At 38.6% G+C, this 21,538-nt stretch overlaps 1 protein-coding gene across 1 annotated transcript in view; it reads right to left on the bottom strand.

The window, feature by feature from the left end:
- Positions 1-347: 347 nt before the first annotated feature.
- The window catches only part of C12H9orf43 (chromosome 12 C9orf43 homolog), a 40,204-nt gene continuing 19,013 nt past the window's right edge, over positions 348-21,538 (bottom strand). Inside the window, exons 6-12 of the mRNA XM_053695438.1 lie at positions 17,897-17,997; positions 17,159-17,363; positions 16,876-16,990; positions 12,990-13,127; positions 7,727-7,845; positions 2,296-2,404; positions 348-1,225 (exon numbers count right to left, since the gene is read on the bottom strand). Coding sequence (XP_053551413.1) covers positions 1,065-1,225; positions 2,296-2,404; positions 7,727-7,845; positions 12,990-13,127; positions 16,876-16,990; positions 17,159-17,363; positions 17,897-17,997 — 948 coding nt within the window. The 3' untranslated portion in view covers positions 348-1,064. The remainder of the gene's footprint in view (positions 1,226-2,295; positions 2,405-7,726; positions 7,846-12,989; positions 13,128-16,875; positions 16,991-17,158; positions 17,364-17,896; positions 17,998-21,538) is intronic.

The raw sequence follows: 21,538 nt of genomic DNA on the forward strand, positions 1-21,538 counted from the left end.
CCTTTTCTCTTCTATAACCCACTGGGAATGTAATTTCTTCTACTGGTTGTGTTAATACAGCTTGGCCTTGAAGCCAAAAACTTTCAGGATGGGTGGGGATAGCACAGGCTAAATAAACTATTTCAAATACCAATATAAGGGTAATGGAAATACTTGTAAACAATTTAATACATTCCAGCAGGTAAAGCGGATCATTGGGAACAAATTCAAGGGGAGAACATTTTTGAGTAAACTGTCCCTTTAACTTTTTCACTGCTGGGTCGACTCACAAAATGTGGCCTTAGAGGGAACACTGCATAGCAGCTAGTTCTTCTGTCATTGTCATGTCCCATAAATAGAGCACAATGTTAATGAACAATCACCAATACTGATTTATTGATCACGTCTGTTAAAACACAATTAATCATGAGCAGACAAATCCATTAGAATGTTTGCACTGATTGTATTATGCTAACAGTGCTGAAATGGCGCTGTTCAAAATGCTGTATTTAATTTGCCTTGTTAGAATATTGCCTCATCAGCTGAAATTGCTAATCAATTAGTTGCTTCCCTATCTGGCAGCCAAAAGGTTAAAGGGATAGGAAAGTAAAAATTAAACGTGCATGATTCTGATAGAGAATATAATTTTAATGCACTTTTAAATTTACTTCTATTTTCAAATATGCTTTGTTCTCTTAGTATCCTTTGTTATAAAAGACTACACACACATACTACACTAATGGGAGCTAGCTGCTGATTGGTGCCTGCACACATTTGTCTCTTGTGATTGGCTTAGCTAGCTGCTGGTAGTGGAATTCTGCTCCTTCTGCAAAGGATAACAAGAGTACAAAGTCAGTTTGATAATAGATGTAAATTGGAAGGTTTTTTAAAACTGTATGTTCTATCCAAATCATGAGAGACATTTTGGGGGGTTTCCTGTCCCTTTAAAAATGCTTTCCAAGCTGTGCTACATTTCTTTGCTATTTCGACAGCAACATTTCAATAATAAATCCCGTGGAATCGCGGATCCAATCTAGAAGAAGACTGGAAATTGCATGTTGATATCATCTTTGTTGACAAACGCATCAGTCTCCAACTTGCGTGTCTGTGGTCATTGGGGAGGGTGGTGGTGGGATGGGTTGAGGCTCTACGAAGTTCCAATCTTCTTGGATAAATTCGGGTGTGACTGCAGATTGATTATGAAATTCTGTTTCCAAATCTGTAGTAAGAGGATCTTGTTCTAGCTCTGCAGGTAAGAAAGAAAAAATATAAAAGAAATCAGTTTAGCTCTCTGGGAACACTTGTGTAAGAAATTACAATCATATCAAATATAGGGCTCGTTTCAATGAAGACATAATTAGGTTTGCGCAAGGTCACAAACCGATAAATATGCTGTTGGAAACAATATAGTTTATCGACTGCTTCGGATGGGGCATTATACCTCAATAAAAAATATTTTCGCATCCCATTGAAAGTGTTAGAAGCCTTTAATTCAGGGCTCGACAAACCCAGGAGCCAGGTAGCCATTGGCTCCTAGAAATTTGCCTCTGACTCCTAACTTTTTGAGTTATTCTCCATAGATCTATTTACAAATACCACTTTCAGGCTCCTAAAAATATGTCCAGCTCCTAAATATTCTTAGTGGCTCCTAAATTTTATACAGATTTGTCGACCCCTGCATTAAGTAATAACTTATACCAGGTTTCCAATGAAAACACAAACCGTTAATACACTGTCGGAGGCTGTTGATACATTGAAAAAAATTACACCCAACTCATCTAGGTGTGAAAGAGAAAGAATTAGCTTTTTGAGACCTATTTACTATGCAAGTGTTTCAATGTAAAAAAAAAATTTTTTGTCCCATGTATAGGAATAGTTGCACTTATGTTCTTATGGAAATATCAGTATGTATTTACATATAAAATATATGCAAGCACATATCTACAGAATTCAAACTAGACCTAGGCCTAGGTACCTGATACTAAAATGGAGCCATAAACTACTTTTAGATGTTGGCCACTTCGGTAGCTTACAGCTCAATTTTTTATGGTACAATGGAAACAAGCCCTGGACTGGCATGAATCAAATTGGTATTTGTGTTTTCCAGATATGATTTAGCAGCATTTTTATAGCAATTCCTTCCAACTATTTTAAAGGAGTAGAAGGTCTTTTAAGGATAAATACCACTGTGCCCATTTAATCTCCTTGTATGGACCGACCCAGAACATTTAAAGGGACGTTAATATTTTCGATAGAATCTGCATAGGCTAAAAAAACAAAAACAAAAAAAACTGCAGTAATTTTATTTTATTTTACCAGTAAATTTCATCTGAGAAACAGAGCAACTCGGAGCGAGGTTTTCATCAGGCCCAGAAAATTCTTCTTCTTCTTCTTGAACTTCCCTAATGGAACTCGTAGCTGCTGACTAAAAACCATATTTTTAGATCATCTGGGCTAAGTAAACAGACACATATACTGTATATAGATATATAGATAATGTAAATTGTCCAACAATATAAAAGAAGAAATGTTTTACAGACTTGTGGCTCAATAGAGAAATTCTCTCATAACAAGTTTTTTGATACTGGATAATGTATCAGTACTGATTCCCAATCAAACTCTTTAAAGGGACAGTCAACACTAAAATTGTTATTGTATAAAAAGATAGATAACGCCTTTACTACCCATTCCCCAGCTTTGCACAACCAACATTGTTTTATTAATATACTTTATAACATTTAAACCTCTAAATTTCTGCCTGTATCTAAGCCACTACAGACAGCCTCTTATCACATGTTGTTTTAATAGCTTTTCACAACAGGAGACTGCTAGTTCATGTGTGCCATATAGATAACATTGTGCTCTCTCCCATTGTGGCAGACACAGCACTAATTGGCTAAAATGCAAGTCAATAGATAATATAACAGTTTTCTGTGCAAAACTGGGTAATAAAGGGATTATCTATCTTTTTAAACAATAACATTTTTTGAGTTGACTGTCCCTTTAAGAGGCAAAACAAATATACAAAGTGCAAACAAATGCTACTACAGACTGGGCCATATTGTCGTCTTTACTCTAGAGACCCCCTGGGAAATTCTCAAGGGTGCCTATAGCTTCCAAAGGTCAGCGGGGTGCTGTAAACTCAGCAGAGAACCAAACTACCACGTGAAATATTCCAGAGGCAGCGGACACAATATGTCAAGAACAAACATACTTTTTAACCAAAACCTTAAAGGGGACATTATGTTTTATATGCATTGTGCAGCAACTCTCCTTCAGATACCTGCAGTGTAACTTAGGTTCCAAAATGGCGGCTCCCATAATTAGAGAAAGGTATATGAAATGTGTTTATTGTCCCTTTAAAAAAAGGTAAAGCCCAGAAAATATAAGAATCATTATTTTAATGTTTTATTAATCTGTAGGCGCTCTACAAATAACTGATGAGAATAATAATAATAAAATATATATTTCTCCTACATTGGTGTGTCCGGTCCACGGCTTCATCCTTACTTGTGGGATATTCTCATTCCCTACAGGAAGTGGCAAAGAGAGCACAACAGCAGAGCTGTCCATATAGCTCCCCCTCTAGCTCCGCCCCCAGTCATTCTCTTTGCCGCTCTGTACAAGTAGCATCTCCACGGGGGTGGTAAAGAGTATGTGGTGTTAGTTGTAGTTTTTTATTTCTTCTATCAAGATCAATCATCAAGGAGGAACAAAGAGTTTCCTGGCAATGAGAGAAGTATCCAAGATCATCAAATGGGCGGAGGATCACTCCTGCCATCTATCTGCAATTCACATCCCAGGAGTAGACAACTGGGAGGCGGATTATCTGAGTCGTCAGACTTTCCATCCGGGGGTGTGGGAACTTCACCCGGAGGTTTTTGCCCAGTTAACTCAACTATGGGGCATTCCAGATCTGGATCTGATGGCGTCACGTCAGAACTCCAAGGTTCCACGATACAGGTCCAGGTCCAGGGATCCCAAGGCGACATTGGTACATGCCTTAGTGGCGCCTTGGTCGTTCCATCTATTCTCCTCCCCAGGCTAGTAGCCAGGATCAAACAGGAGAAGGCTTCGATAATTCTAATAGCTCCTGCGTGGCCACGCAGGACTTGGTATGCAGACCTGGTGAATATGTCATCGGCTCCACCATGGAAGCTACCTTTGAGACAGGACCTTCTAGTACAAGGTCCATTCGAACATCCAAACCTAATTTCTCTGCAACTGACTGCTTGGAGATTGAACGCTTGATTCTATCTAAGCGTGGGTTTTCGGAATCAGTTATAGATACTCTGATTCAGGCTAGAAAGCCTGTAACCAGGAGAATTTACCATAAGATATGGCAGAAATATCTCTATTGGTGCGAATCCAAGGGTTACTCATGGAGTAAAATTAGGATTCCAAGGATTATTTTCTTTCTCCAAGAGGGATTGGAGAAAGGTCTGTTAGCTAGTTCTTTAAAAGGACAGATATCTGCTCTGTCTGTCTTGTTGCACAAACGTCTGGCAGCCGTGCCAGATGTTCAGGTGTTCGTACAGGCGTTAGTCAGAATCAAGCCTGTCTACAGACCTGTGACTCCTCCATGGAGTCTAAATTTAGTTCTTTCAGTTCTTCATGGGGTTCCGTTTGAACCTTTACTTTCCATAGATATTAAGTTACTATCTTGGAAAAATTTTTGTTTCTGAATTGTCTGCTTTGCAGTGTAATTCACCCTATCTGGTGTTTCATACAGATAAGGTAGTTTTACGTACCAAGCCTGGTTTTCTTCCAATAGGAATATTAACCAGGAAATAGTTGTTCCTTCTCTGTGTCCTAATCCAGTTTCTAAAAAGGAACGTTTGTTACACAATCTAGATGTGGTTCGTGCTTTAAAATTCTATCTAGAAGCAACAAAGGATTTCAGACAGACATCTTCTTTGTTTGTCGTCTATTCTGGTAAGAGAAGAGGTCAGAAAGCTACTGCTACCTCTCTTTCCTTCTGGCTAAAAAAGCATCATCCGATTAGCTTATGAGACTGCTGGACGGCAGCCTCCTGAACGAATGGGCTTTCAAGAACGAGGCTTCTGTTGAACAGATCTGTAAGGCAGTGACTTGGTCTTCACTGCATACTTTTGCCAAATTTTAAAAATTCGATACTTATGCTTCTTCGGAGGCTATTTTTGGGAGAAAGGTTTTACAAGCAGTGGTGCCTTCCGTTTAGGTTACCTGACTTGCTCCCTCCCTTCATCCGTGTCCTAAAGCTTTGGTATTGGTTCCCACAAGTAAGGATGAAGCCGTGGACCGGACACACCAATGTAGGAGAAAACAGAATTTATGTTTACCTGATAAATTTCTTTCTCCTACGGTGTGTCCGGTCCACGGCCCGCCCTGGCTTTTAGTCAGGTTTAAAATTTTTGTTTTTGTACACTACAGTCACCACTGCACCCTATGGTTCTCCTTTTTCTCCTGACCGTCGGTCGAATGACTGGGGGGCGGAGCTAGAGGGGGAGCTATATGGACAGCTCTGCTGTTGTGCTCTCTTTGCCACTTCCTGTAGGGAATGAGAATATCCCACAAGTAAGGATGAAGCCGTGGACCGGACACACCGTAGGAGAAAGAAATTTATCAGGTAAACATAAATTCTGTTTTTTATACACACACATTATCATATTCTGCAGCTCTAGTTTGTCTCTAGAAAATAAAACAAATTGTGCTAAATACCAATTAAAATGACAGAAAATGTGGCTTAATTATCATGCACGACCTCCGGCACTTACTTTAAACAATGGCTTGTGATACTATAATAAAACAGTATATAAAGAAATAAAGAAATAAAATATGTTTTCAAGTTACAGAGAATATTTTCTAATACATGGCAATATTATTCCTTTGGAGGCTAGAGAGTGCATGTTGCGTAAAATGTGTATTTGCTACACATCTACTTTATTAATTAAACATTTTTTTTGTATTGCAGGACAAATACATTAGGTATACATTTTGCTGAGCATCATGGGAAATGTAGTTCCAAAACATCTGGATGGCCTAGTTTTATGGATGTCTGGTATAAAGGATGCTCATCTGCAATGTTATTTTCATACACCGTCAATAAGAAGGAGCATAAATTCATTAACCCCTTAACGAGGGTACGACGCTTGTCGTTATGCCCTTAAGGACCAGCGACGTACCCTGTATGTCGCTGCAGTCCTGGGCTTCTCTCTGCCGTGATCTTGCTTAAAATAGCGAGATTGCGCTATTTCTGCATGCCCCCCGAGTGGTGGTGCCGATCTTTGGTGGGTGGGAGCATTAGGAGGGATGCGGGTGTGCAGCCCATCGCTGGAGGGGCGGGAGGAGGGCAGGACCGCTACGCCACGCTTACACAAAAGGAAAAGAAAGAAAGAAAGAAAGAAAAGAGCCGGGAAGTGAGGTGGAAGGGGGGAGGAAGGGCAATGAGGGGGATCTTATGTGGGATCCATTGAGGGAAAGGGATCTGGGAGGGGGTAGGGTAATGAGGGGGGCAGCTACACTACAGAAAAAATGGTTAATGTTTTTTTAAATGTATAAATTGGGGCAAACTGGGTACTGACAGGCAGCTGCCAGTACTTAAGATAGCAGCAAATAGGTAGAGGGGAAGGGTTAGAGAGCTGTTTGGGGGGACCATGGAGGTTGGGGGATAAAAGGGGATCCTACACTGCAGAAAATATAAATATATATATATATGTATATATAAAAAGAAGCCTTTTATTTTAGTACTGGCAGACTTTCTGCCAGTACTTAAGATGGGGGTGACAATTGTGGGCTGGGGGAGGAAAGAGAGCTGTTTGAGAGGGGTCAGGGAGGGATCAGAGGGTGGGATGTGTCAGGTGGGAGGCTAATCTCTGCACTAAAGCTAAAATTAACTCTACAAGCTATCTAATTAACCCCTTCACTGCTGGGCAAAATACAAGTGTGGTGCACAGCGGCATTTAGCGGCCTTCTAATTACAGAAAGCAATGCCAAAGCCATATTTCTGATATTTATGAACAAAGGGATCCCAGATAAGCATTTACATCCATTTGTGCCCTGATTGCACAAGCTGTTTGTAAATAATTTCAGTGAGAAACCTAAAATTGTGAAAAAGTTTTTTATTTTTTTATTTATTTGATCGCATTTGGTGGTGAAATGGTGGCATGAAATATACCAAAAAGGGCCTAGATCAATAAATACTTTGGGTTGTCTACTAAAAAAAAAATATAGTTTTGATAGGTAAATATAAAAAAACAAGGCTCTATTTCTGTTTAAATGTAGTGATGACAAAAATGCTAAAAATTGTTCTTTTGGGGACGTTTTTGTCTGAAATGCCCGGTTCTTAAGGGGTTAAATGGACATGAAACACAATTTTTTTTCTTTGATGACTCAGATAGAGCATGCAATTTTAAACAACCTTCCAATTTATTTCTATTATCTAGTTGGTTTTGTTCTCTTTGTATCCTTTGTTGAAAAGAATACCTAGGAAGGTTCAGAAGCTGCTAATTGGTGACTGCACATATATGCCTCTTGTTATTGGCTTTCAGCTAGCTCCCAGTAGTGCATTATTGCTCCTTCAACAATGGATTCCAAGAGAATAAAGCAAATTGGACAATAGAAGTAAATTGGAACGTTGTTTAAAATTGTATTCTGTATCTGAATCATGAAAGAAAAATATTGGGTTTCCTGTCCCTTTAAGAATAGAGAGCAAGGCGTGATATACAATGAGATTAACCTTGCATCATTAATGTTTTTCAATACTCACCGTTTTATGGGATTCTTGCGGGATGTACGTGGGTGAGTATAACAAAGCCCCCTCGAGAAGGCTGGTCAAGGACATAGAGTTGGAGCCACTAGATTGTGCTGTATTGCAACTCACAGAACCTGCGCATCACAAAAAGGTCTAGATTAACAAAGTCGTACAAACAGGGCATGGGAATTTACAGACAAATAAAAGCTCATGATCCAGATACAATTTAAAGGGACAGTCTACTCAAGAAATGGTATTGCTTAAAAAGATAGATAATCCCTTTATTACCCATTCTCCAGTTTTGCTCAACCAACACGGTTATATTAATACACTTTTTACCTCTGTGATTACCTTGTATCTAAGCCTCTGCAGACTGCCCCCTTATCTCAGTTCTTTTGACAGACTTGCATTTTAGCCAATCAGTGCTGACTCATAAATAACTCCACGGGAGTGAGCACAATGTTACCTATGTGGCACACATGAACTAACGCTGCCTAACTGTGAAAACGTGTAAAAATGCACTTAGAAATGGCTTAGAAATTAGCATATGAGCCTACCTAGGTTTAGCTTTCAACAAAGAATACCAAGAGAAGAAAGCAAATTTGATAATAAAAGTAAATTGGAAAGTTGTTTAAAATTGCATCCCCTATCTGAAAAATGAAAGTTTAATTCTGACTAGACTGTCCCTTTAAAAAAAAAAAATAATAATCAAATTTACTATCAAATTTACTTTGTTGTATTGGTATTAGGGTTGCACCGATACCATTTTTTTTAAGACTGAGTACAAGTACCGATACTTGTTTTCAAATACTTGCCGATACCAATTACCGATACTTTGTTTTTTTACGGTCATGTGACAGTTTACCAAGCACAATACAGACTAACTATTTAAGATTCCTTCTTTATAATTATGAAGGACTGTAACTCAAAAGGCATTATAAAATAATAAAACAGTTTTATTTGTCACAAAGTTCACAGAACATGTTAATAAATAAAAATATTACAATAAAATATATTAATAACAACAACAATAAATAACAAATATAAAATTACAACCAACCAAAAGTGCAATACAGTAAAAAATAGAACAGTGCATTGTTTAATCATGGGGAACAACACTATGGGCTAGATTATATTTGACTGGCAAGCTTTACCAATGATCTCATTACACGTCCTACTCCATTAAAGTCTATGGAATTGGAAATGTGAACAGAGCATTGGTAAATCTTACCAATCAAATGTAATCTAAATCTAGTCCTATAATTGCAGGATGAGTGTTCATTGGAATTAACTTAATTTGTCCTATGAGTACTTTTCCTGCAATTATATAATCTAAGGGTATGGATGTTCCTCAGAGTACAGTATGTTTTGAACATAATTGTGCAAGATGAGAACTAGCAGTAAAAAAAAAGGCAATCAAGCAATAAGAATAGTTTTTCAAAACTTAGTGGCAAGTTCTTTTTAAGGAACAGAACAGAAGCATCTCTGCATGTTCAGATATTAGTCTGTTTTTGCTATCAGTGAGGAGGTTCGACTCTAAGTTGAACAGTCTTTCACTTTCCACACTACTGCATGGGGCAGAAAGATATTTTTGGGCCATTTTAGCCAGTGCTAGAAATCTCAGTTTATTAACTGCCCAGTACTTCAGGGGTTTGTTTGAACGAGGTACAGTGATCTCTCCTACAATAATACAAATAACAACAATTTTTATTGGCAGAACAATAGTAAACAATTTTTAGTTTAGTCTCCACTCCAGTTTAAAATGAAATGGGAACATGCAGTTTGAAAAAACGTCACAAGATAGCAAATGGGTAGGAAGTGGAGGTATCGGTTTAAGTATCGGTGCATTTACACGAGTACAAGTACTCATGCAAATACTTGGTATCGGTACCGATACCGATACTAGTATCGGTATCGGTGCAACCCTAATTGGTATCATTTGTTAAAAAAACAACAGGTAGGCAGGCTCAGGAGGGTGAATGTGTCTAGAGCAATATATGGTAGCATTATTTGCAGGTTATGTTATGTATGCCACTTTATATTTGATATCAGAAGTAAACTGGAATTTGTTTTACTTTAAATCGTATCCTCTATTTGAATTATGAAAGAACAAATTTGTGTTTCAGGTCCCTTTGAATGACAGCTTGTAAGTACAACCCACTTATTACAAATATATAGAGCTCAAAGTAGATTAGTAAGTTCTAGGTTCCATTAATCTTTCTCTCAACTTTACATAAACGTTCTCATTTAAAGAGACAAAAGAATTTCTGCTTCATCTAAAAGTGTCCGTTTTAAATGCATTAGGTTTTATAAAAGGTTTATCTGTACTGTTATGTGTTTTTTTATTTTATGGCTATTGGACAGGTTCATGTGGGGGAATCATACATTTCCTGTTAGTTTAAAAACAATTTAAAGGGATAGTAAATTCCAAAATAAACTTTCATGATTCAGATAGGGCATGTCATTTTAAACAACTTTCTACTTTACTTTTATCATCAAATTTGCTTTGTTCTCTTGGTATTCTTTGTTGAAAGCTAAACCTAGGTAGGCTCATATGCTAATTTCTAAGCCCTTGAAGGCCGCCTCTCATCTGAAGGTATTTGACAGTTTTTCACAGCTAGAGGGCATTAGTTCATGTGTTTCATATAGATAACATTGTGCTCATGCACATGAAGTTATTTTAGAGTCAGCGCTAATTGCCTGAAATGCTAGTCTGTCAAAATAGCTGAGATAAGGAGTCAGTCAGCAGAGTCTTAGTTACAAGCTAATCACAGAGGTAAAAAGTATATTAATATAACAGTGTTGGTTATGCAAAACTGGGAATGGTAAAGAAAGGATTATCTACCTTTTTAAACAATAACATTTTTGGTGTTTACTATCCCTTTAAATTGCTTTAGCCTGCTTGACCTGTTTTTATTCAATATATACATAACATTTTTATTTGCTGTTCTTCTGTATGTATGATAGTATTTTAGTTAGATGTTAATTTAACTGCTTATGTCAATATTTAAAGGGACAGTCTACTTGAAAATTGTAATTGTTTAAAAAGATAGATAATCCCTTTATTACCCATTCACCAGTTTTGCATAACCAACACAGGTATATTAATATACTTTTTAACTCTGTGAAAACTTTGTATCTAAGCCTCTTTAAAATAACCCCTTATCTCAGTGCTTACTACAAACTTGCATTTCAGCCAATTAGTGCTGACTCATGCATAACTCCACAGGAGTGAGCACAATGTTATCTATATGGCACACATAAACTAGCACTGTCTAGCCATGAAAATCTAATAACATGCACAGAGATAAGAGGCATCCAAGGTGTCTGTCAAGGTGTTTGACTGGGAAGGGCTCAGAAGTGTACATATACAGTATATCTGTATATATTGGCATGTGTTTATGTATATATGTGTATACATAAATACATATATACATGCATTTTTAGCCCTTCCCAAACACCATGACATATAAAATAAAAATTTAATAAAGTGAATACATTGGGTTCTTTTTAATAGAAATACTTCACATACTTTTGTTCTTCGCATAAAAGAAAATGTTATTTTATATATATATATATATACATATATATATATATATATATACACATATATATCTACTATATATCTATTCATTCATATAGATATATATTTATTCGTATATCTATCTTTCCATCTATCTATCTATCTATCTATCTATCTACACTCACTGGCCACTTTATTAGGTACACCTGTTCAGTTGCTTGGAAAAAAAATTGCTAATCAGCCAATCACATGGCACTAACTCAATGTATTTAGGCATCTAGACGTGGTGAAAACAACTTACTGATTCAAACCGAGCATCAAATGGCAAAGAAAGGGGATTTAAGTGACTTTGAACATGGTATGGTTGTTGGTGCCAGACGGGCTGGTCTGAGTATATAAAAAACTGCTGATCTACTGGGATTTCCCGCACAACCATCACTAGGGGTTAGAGAATAGTCAGAAAAAGAGAAAATATCCAGTGAGCAGCAGTTGTGTGGACGACAATGCCTTGTTGATGTCAGAGGTCAGAGGAGAATGGGCAGGCTGGTTTGAGATGATAGAAAGGCAACAATAACTTAAATAACCACTCGTTACAACCAAGTTATGCAGAATACCATCTCTAAACGCACAGTACGTTGAACCTTGAAACAGATGGGTAACAGCAGCAGAAGACCACACCGGATGCCACTCTGATGCCATACTGTCTGCTAAGAACAGGAAACTGAGGCTACAATTCGCACAGGCTCACCAAAATTGGACAATAGAAGATTGGAAAAATGTTGCCTGGTCTGATGAGTCTCAATTTCAGCTGCGACATTCAGATGGTAGGGTCAGAATTTGGCATAAACAACATGAAAGCATGGATCCATCCTGCCTTGTATCAACGGTTCAGGCTGGTGGTGGTGGTGGTGTAAGGGATATTTTTTCTTGGCACACTTTGGGCCCCTTAGTACCAATTAAGCATCATTTAAACGTCACGGCCTACCTGAGTATTGTTGCTGACCATGTCCATCCCTTTATGACTACAGTGCACCATGTCACAAAGCTCAAATCATCTCAAACTGGTTGCTTGAACATGACAATGAGTTCACTGTACTCCAATGGCCTCCACAGTCACCAGATCTCAATCCAATAGAGCACCTTTGGGATGTGGTGGAATGGGAGATTCGCATCATGGATGTGCAGCCGACAAATCTGCAGCAACTGCGTGTTGCTATTATGTCAATATGGACCAAAATGTCTGAGGAATGTTTCCAACACCTTGTTGAATCTATGCCATGAAGAATTAAGGAAGGCAAAAGGGGGTCCAACCTGGTACTGGCAAGGTGCACCCAATAAAGTGGCCGACGAGTGTATATATTCATTCATATATCTATCTATCTATCTATCTATCTATCTATCTATCAACAGCAAGTGAAAGCCAGAAGAAGCTTTTATAGAGCTCTCCATAGAAGTCTTTGAAAAACGGGACTTAGCACAGCAGCGCTGTCCGACCACCAGATGTTAGAGCGCCTGAGTCTTTTGCTAAGATTTTACTTTCAAGATGCAATGCGAGCGCAAGAATAGGAGCGCTATTGATTTAAACTGAGTAGTTTTAGCGCCCAATAATGTTAATATTTTTGCTCTACACTTGTAATCTAGCCCTATATTAAACAAAACAACTTTAATGTCCCTTTACAGAAATTTCCCAGTCTCTTTATTAACGCTGGCAGTTAATTTACCTGTTACTCAAATTCTTCTCCCTGGTATAATTACCTCTAGAAGTATCAGGTCCTTGTTCCTTAAAGTAACTGCGCTCAGAATAGGAATCACATGGGAAGAGCCCAAAGTCACTAAACACCAGTGGACTCTGCTTGTTCATGTGTGACCTCTGCAATCTGGTTCGCTGATGATCTGAAAAAATAAATAAAAATAACAACACATATAGGGTCAGATTACACGTATAGCGCTAATATCGCTTTAAAGAAAGTGATATTTGTGCTCCACTGTGTAATACCAGTATTGTGCACTGGCATTACAAGTTTTCAGCAATCCAAACGCGTTTGCATCGCTGGGAAGCATTGTGCTTCCACAGGCTCGTATGGGAGCCCCGTTCTGATGCCGTCACAGACCCCATCAGAACATTAGCACCAGCAAAGGGGGTAAATCGCGCAGCAATGGCAGCAAATATAAATATATATGTATATGCTGATATATATTTATATGTATGTGTTAATATGTGTATATACACTATAGAAGTATTTTCTATAAGAAAAAACTAAGGGGACGCGCTGTAGAGTTGATAGAAATTGTGTTGATGTGAATGAAATTCCTCTGGTATCGTGTGAGTTGAACCGTGACAGATACGTATGTGAGAGTAGAGGTGTATATGTGTATATGATTGAGTGAAATCTTGTTAATCAAAGGAGAATGTGTGACTTGTTACAAACCGTAAGACTTGAAACAATTGTGATACATAAGCAAAAAAAATCATGAAACAATTGTGATACCTAAACAAAAAATCAGTTGGAATATTGCAAAGAACTAAAGACTTGCAACAAAATATGTGAACAGTTAAATTTGATTAAACTCAAAAAACTGAAAAGTCCAATATGTGATAAGTGTTCAGAGATAAAAAGTCCAAATTCAATATAAAGAACAAAAGTTCAAAGGATCAAAACAAATGGCTTGCTCCGCTTGAATCCAAGGTGTGATGAATCAGGAAATCTAGGAGGATAGAAAAACAAGGGGCGCCAACATAGTGTGAATCAGTTTGGAAAACTGGAAAACAGTAGTTATAATAAAATCTACTCACAAGTGGAGTGGCACCTAGAACCAACTGGGTGCATACAGGCAGGCTGACATTCAGGACCAGCAGTCAGTACGCTGGGGGTCTCACCCGGGAGACCTGTGGGTGGGTCAGATGAGGTAGATGGAGTCGGCTGTGTGTCGTCTGGTGAGCCGGATCGCCACTGTGGAAGTCCAAAGGGCTGTGTTGTTTATCCCAAAAGGGTAGCTGCTCACACAATCAGCCTTGTTTCCAAACGAGTTTCCAATGTCAGTGTATGGAACAAAGGGATAAAAACCAAACTGGGTATAACCACTGCAAACTGTGGTAATGTTAAAAAGGCACAGAAAACCGGGTCTGTCTAAAAACAAGTATTTAATTGCTACGCGTTTCTCAGTCCGTAAAGGACCGTTTCCTCAGGCATATACAAAGGTGTTCAACAGGCTACCATTTATACCTGACAGTGACCCGGAATCAAAATGTGGAGGTCATCTCCAAAGAATTGACAATAAAATGTTAAAAAACAAAAATACAATAAAAAATGGAACATGTATCAAAATTGTGTTTGAGCAGCAATCAGATAATATATTCATATCATGAAAAAACAAAAAACAAAAAGAACAAACATAAAAACAGCATGTATTTGCATATAACCCAATAGTCTTTTGAGGTGACAACATGTTTATCTATAGAATAGGATACATACACAGGTTTAGCCTTTTTTTTTTTTTTTTTTTTTCAGAAACACTATCACAGGTGTTACTCATCAATGCAAATACATGCTGTTTTTATGTTTGTTCTTTTTGTTTTTTGTTTTTTCATGATATGAATATATTATCTGATTGCTGCTCAAACACAATTTTGATACATGTTCCATTTTTTATTGTATTTTTGTTTTTTAACATTTTATTGTCAATTCTTTGGAGATGACCTCCACATTTTGATTCCGGGTCACTGTCAGGTATAAATGGTAGCCTGTTGAACACCTTTGTATATGCCTGAGGAAACGGTCCTTTACGGACTGAGAAACGCGTAGCAATTAAATACTTGTTTTTAGACAGACCCGGTTTTCTGTGCCTTTTTAACATTACCACAGTTTGCAGTGGTTATACCCAGTTTGGTTTTTATCCCTTTGTTCCATACACTGACATTGGAAACTCGTTTGGAAACAAGGCTCATCGTGTAAGCAGCTACCCTTTTGGGATAAACAACACAGCCCTTTGGACTTCCACAGTGGCGATCCGGCTCATCAGACGACACACAGCCGACTCCATCTACCTCATCTGACCCACCCACAGGTCTCCCGGGTGAGACCCCCAGCGTACTGACTGCTGGTCCTGAATGTCAGCCTGCCTGTATGCACCCAGTTGGTTCTAGGTGCCACTCCACTTGTGAGTAGATTTTATTATAACTACTGTTTTCCAGTTTTCCAAACTGATTCACACTATGTTGGCGCCCCTTGTTTTTCTATCCTCCTGTGTATATACACATTATAACACATAAATATATATGTATATGCTGATATATATTTATATGTATGTGTTAATATGTGTATATACACATTATAACACATAAATATATATGTATATAATCATATACATATACATTTACTGGGAACACACACTCCCACCAACTTTAACCCCAAAATACTGCCTAGTGCAGTTACTTTATTAAAAATTAATGATGCTGCCATCTTACTTTTTAATAAACTACACTAGACAGTATTTTGGGGCCATTTGGAGCATATTTATAAAATTAACCGAATCTGATCTCTGGTTAATTTTATAAGCGCTAATTGCTTCCGGCGAGCTAATTTAGCGCGATAATTTAGCGATCCACTTGTAATCCAGCCCATAGTTTTTATTTATTTAACATTTGAAAGTTTATACAAAAGATTATATTATAGCAAGAAAGCACACAAATATCAACAGAAATGAGATCAAGGCGCAGGTGGATTTTAAGGTGGTAAAATGACACAAAAAAATATAAGTAAATATGTGTAGCTGTAAATACAGAAATAAAATTTAAATAAAAAAGGAATCAGAACTGGGAAATATGGAGGCTGAGTCAGGTAGCAAAGAGGCGGAGTTAGCGCTGTTTGGGAACATGACTGGGTACATAAGCAAGGTCTTCTGGTGTGGCGGGTTTTCATCGGGCATTGTAGGGGAGCTCTGTGGAAGTCACTGTGCAGGTCAGGGCACAGACCTTGGGCGTGACTGGATATTTGTGAGTAGATTTGGTGCAGGATTCAGATGCCACTCAAAAGACAATGACCGCCACTGCTCAGTACAATGCAACAGGCTTAAGGCCGCCTTTTTAAAGGGATAATAAACCAAATTTTCTTCTTTCTTTTTCTTTCATGATTCAGATAGAGCATGACATTTTAAACAACTTTCTAATTTACCCCTATTACCGTTTTTTCTTTGTTCTCTTGCTATATTTATTTAAAAAGCAAGAATTTAAAGCTTAGGAGCCGCCCATTTTAGGTTCAGCACCCTGGATAGCGCTTGCTCATTGGTGACTACATTCAGCCAACCAATAAGCAAGCGTAACCCAGGTTCTGAACCTAAAATGGGCCGGCTCCTAAGCTTTACACTCCTGCATTTTACATTAAGATAGCAAGAGAACGAATAAAAATTGTTTATAGGAGTAAATTAGAAAGTTGCTTAAAATTGCTGCTCTATCTGAATCATTAAAGAACAAAATTGGATTTAGTGTCACTTTACGCATGCTCCTTATGATTTATGGTCCACTATTGTCCCTCTTGTTTGTTTTCTCATAATACGTATCCTATACTTTGTTCCTATGGTTATAAGCTATTATTATGAATGGTACCGTTTTACAAGTATGTGATTGTATTTATCTAAAACTTACCTGGTACCTTAATTTTGCCATGGAGTTGGGCCTGGTCTGCGTATTTCTTCCACAAGTAGTACTGGTTCTTAATACTGTCCAAATCTACTTCTTCCTGGTCCAGACTTTGTAAATACTACAAGATAAATATACTTGTTAGTGAAGGTTTAATAAAGAGCTTGACAAATTATTCAAAATCTAGGAACCAACCCAATAATATTAGGAGCCAGATTTGTTTCTAACACACAAAACAGTGAATTATCCTGTTGGTTGCCATAGACACACACCCTTCAATGCCTCTTACCTTTTTGTCCAGTTTGTATAATGGGCTTGTGTCTTGTCTTGCTGGACACTGCTGGTGCCTCACCTTGGTATCATATAAAACCATACGTCGATTCTCCAGAAGACGGTCATGACGAGCTGGTGATGTTAGCAAGTTTTTGTCTGGGTTGTGACCACTAAATCTTTGTTTATCGTTTGATAGCTCTTCAGTCTGTTCCTTCTTAAAACTGAAAACAAAGAAAAAGAACCTTTAACAGTATATTTATTTAAATTAATATTAAAGGGATATGAAACCCACAATTGAGTTTTCACAATTTAGACAGAGCATGCGATTTTAAACAACTTTCTAATTTACTTCTATGATCATTTTTTCTTTGTTCTCTTGGTGTCTTTTGTTGAAAAGCAGGGACGTATGCTTAGGAGACGTCCCATTTCTGGAGCACTATATGGCAGCAGTTTTGCAAGAATGTTATCCATTTGCAAGAGCACTAGATGGCAGCACTATTTCCTGCCATGTGGTACTGCAGATGCCTACCTAGGTATCTCTTCAACACATAATACCATGGGAACGAAGCAAATTTGATAATAGAAGTAAATTGGAAACTTTAAAAGGTTTGTTCTGTCTGAGTCACAAAATATTTTTTTTGGATTTCATGTCCCTTTAATAAAAGGTTTTGTAAACAACATTAATTTAAAAAACTAATATAAAGATGTTAGAATATGTCAGAATGTTTTCACGGACTGATTTCTTTGTCTGTACCTTGTAGGCATCTTTGAGTGTTTTTTGATAGTCGAGTGAGCAATAGACGCGTTATGTGGGTTTCCCCCTGTTGGGACTTTCTTGTTTTTTTTGCTTTGAAGCTAAATGATAAAATTTGCAAGAATTATTTAGTTGACAATAATTTATAAATAACCACATCATCTCCCCAAACCCAGAACACACAGGGTGTGACCCAACAACTGTCTAATGCTTCTTTAAAAGGACACTCAAGTCAAATTAAACTTTCATGATTCAGATACAGCATACAATTTTAAACAATTTTCCAATTTACTTCCATTAATAAAATGAGCACAGGTTTTTTATATTTACACTTTTTGAGTCACCAGCTCTTACTGAGCATGTGCAAGAATTCACAGAATATATGTATAGGCATTTGTGATTGGCTGATGGCTGTCACAGGATACAGGAGGAGTGGAAATAGACATAACTTTAAAATTTGTCGGAAAAAATCTACTACTCATTTAGAGTTCACACTAAGGGGCCGATTTATCAAGGGCCAAATGGCCCTTGATGCCCCTATTTCTCTTGTTAAGTGTATCCAGTCCACGGATCATCCATTACTTGTGGGATATTCTCCTTCCCAACAGGAAGTTGCAAGAGGATCACCCACAGCAGAGCTGCTATATAGCTCCTCCCCTCAAAGCCATATCCAGTCATTCTCTTGCAACTCTCAACAAAGATGGACGTAGTAAGAGGAGAGTGGTGTATTATAGTTAGTTTTTTAACTTCAATCAAAAGTTTGTTATTTTCAAATAGTACCGGAGTGTACTGTTTTTATCTCAGGCAGCATTAGAAGAAGAATCTGCCTGTGATTTCTATGATCTTAGCAGAAGTAACTAAGATCCACTGCCGTTCTCACATATTCTGAGGAGTGAGGTAACTTCAGAGGGGGAATGGCGTGCAGGTTTTCCTGCAATAAGGTATGTGCAGTTAAAATATTTCTAGGGATGGAATTTGCTAGAAAGATGCTGCTGATACCGGATTAATGTAAGTTAAGCCTTAAATGCAGTGATAGCGACTGGTATCAGGCTTATTAACAGAGATACATACTCTTATAAAAATGTAATATAAAACGTTTTCTGTCATGTTAATCGTTTTTATATATGTTTGGTGACAAAAACTTATTGGGGCATAGTTTTTTTCCACATGGCTGGCTTGATTTTTGCCTAGAAACAGTTTCCTGAGGCTTTCCACTGTTGTAATATGAGTGGGAGGGGCCTATTTTAGCGCTTTTCTGCGCAGCTAGATTTACAGACAGAGACACTCAGCTTCCTTCTGCATGATACAGGACATCTCTGAAGGGCTCAAAAGGCTTCAAAGTGGTGTTTGAGGAGGGTAACAACCACAGTAGACCTGTGGCAGTTGTTGTGACTGTGTTTAAAAACGTTTTTGTCATTTATTATTCCGTTTTTGGTATTAAGGGGTTAATCATCCATTTGCAAGTGGGTGCAATGCTCTGCTAACTTGTTACATACACTGTAAAAATTTCGTTAGTGTAACTGCCTTTTTTCACTGTTATTTCAAATTTTGTCAAAATTTGTTTCTCTTAAAGGCACAGTAACGTTTTTTTATATTGCTTGTTAACTTGATTTAAAGTGTTTTCCAAGCTTGCTAGTCTCATTGGTGGTCTGTACAAACATGTCTGACACAGAGGACACTACTTGTTCATTATGTTTAAAAGCCATGGTGGAGCCCCATAGGAGAATGTGTACTAAATGTATTGATTTCACCTTAAACAGTAAAGATCAGTCTTTATCTATAAGAGAATTGTCACCAGAGGGGTCTGTCGAGAGGGAAGTTATGCCGACTCATTCCTAAGCTGTGTACAAGACCTCCTTGTAATGGGAGTGATCCATCCAATTCCGCGGACGGAACAAGGACAGGGGTTTTATTCAAATCTGTTTGTGGTTCCCAAAAAAGAGGGAACCTTCAGACCAATTTTGGATCTAAAGATCCTAAACAAATTCCTCAGAGTTCCATCATTCAAGATGGAAACTATTCGAACCATTTTACCCATGATCCAAAAGGGTCAGTACATGACCACAGTGGACTTAAAGGATGCCTACCTTCACATTCCGATTCACAAAAATCATCATCAGTTCCTGAGGTTTGCCTTTCTAGACAGGCATTACCAATTTGTAGCTCTTCCATTCGGATTGGCTACAGCCCCAAGAATTTTTACAAAGGTTCTGGGCTCACTAAGACCGCGAGGCATAGCGGTGGCTGCTTACCTAGACGACATCCTGATACAGGCGTCAAGTTTTCAAATTGCCAAGTCTCATACAGAGATAGTTCTGGCATTCCTGAGGTCGCATGGGTGGAAAGTGAACGAAGAAAAGAGTTCTCTATCTCCTCTCACAAGGGTTTCCTTCCTAGGGACTCTAATAGATTCTATAGAAATTAAAATTTACCTGACGGAGTCCAGGTTATCAAAACTTCTAAATGCTTGCCGTGTTCTTCACTCCATTCCGCGCCCCACGGTGGCTCAGTGCATGGAAGTAATCGGCTTAATGGTAGCGGCGATGGACATAGTGCCATTTGCGCGCCTGCATCTCAGACCGCTGCAATTATGCATGCTCAGTCAGTGGAATGGGGATTACACAGATTTGTCCCCTCTACTAAATCTGGATCAGGAAACCAGAGATTCTCTTCTCTGGTGGTTATCTCGGGTCCATCTGTCCAAGGGTATGACCTTTCGCAGACCAGATTGGACAATTGTAACAACAGATGCCAGCCTTCTAGGTTGGGGTGCAGTCTGGAACTCCCTGAAGGCTCAGGGTTCATGGACTCAGGAGGAGAAACTCCTCCCAATAAATATTCTGGAGTTAAGAGCAATATTCAATGCTCTTCTAGCTTGGCCTCAGTTAACAACACTGAGGTTCATCAGATTTCAGTCGGACAACATCACGACTGTGGCTTACATCAACCATCAAGGGGGAACAAGGAGTTCCCTAGCGATGTCAGAAGTCTCCAAGATAATTCGCTGGGCAGAGACTCACTCTTGCCACCTGTCAGCGATCCATATCCCAGGTATAGAGAACTGAGAGGCAGATTTTCTAAGTCGTCAGACTTTTCATCCGGGGGAGTGGGAACTCCATCCGGAGGTGTTTGCTCAATTGGTTCTCCGTTGGGGCAAACCAGAATTGGATCTCATGGCGTCTCGCCAGAACGCCAAGCTTCATTGTTACGGATCCAGGTCCAGGGACCCAGAGGCGGCACTGGTAGATGCTCTAGCAGCGCCCTGGTTCTTCAACCTGGCTTATGTGTTTCCACCGTTTCCTCTGCTCCCTTGTCTGATTGCCAAAATCAGACAGGAGAGAGCATCGGTGATATTGATAGCGCCTGCGTGGCCACGCAGGACCTGGTATGCAGACCTAGTGGACATGTCATCCTCTCCACCATGGACTCTGCCTCTGAGACAAGACCTTCTAATACAAGGTCCTTAAAATCATCCGAATCTACTTTCTCTGAGACTGACTGCATGGAGATTGAACGCTTGATTCTATCAAAGCGTGGCTTCTCTGAGTCAGTAATTGATACCTTAATACAGGCACGAAAGCCTGTCACCAGGAAGATTTACCACAAGATATGGCGTAAATATCTTCATTGGTGTGAATCCAA

This window comes from Bombina bombina, chromosome 12 (genome assembly GCF_027579735.1).
Source record: "Bombina bombina isolate aBomBom1 chromosome 12, aBomBom1.pri, whole genome shotgun sequence".
In the NCBI taxonomy this organism is placed as follows: Eukaryota; Metazoa; Chordata; class Amphibia; order Anura; family Bombinatoridae; genus Bombina; species Bombina bombina.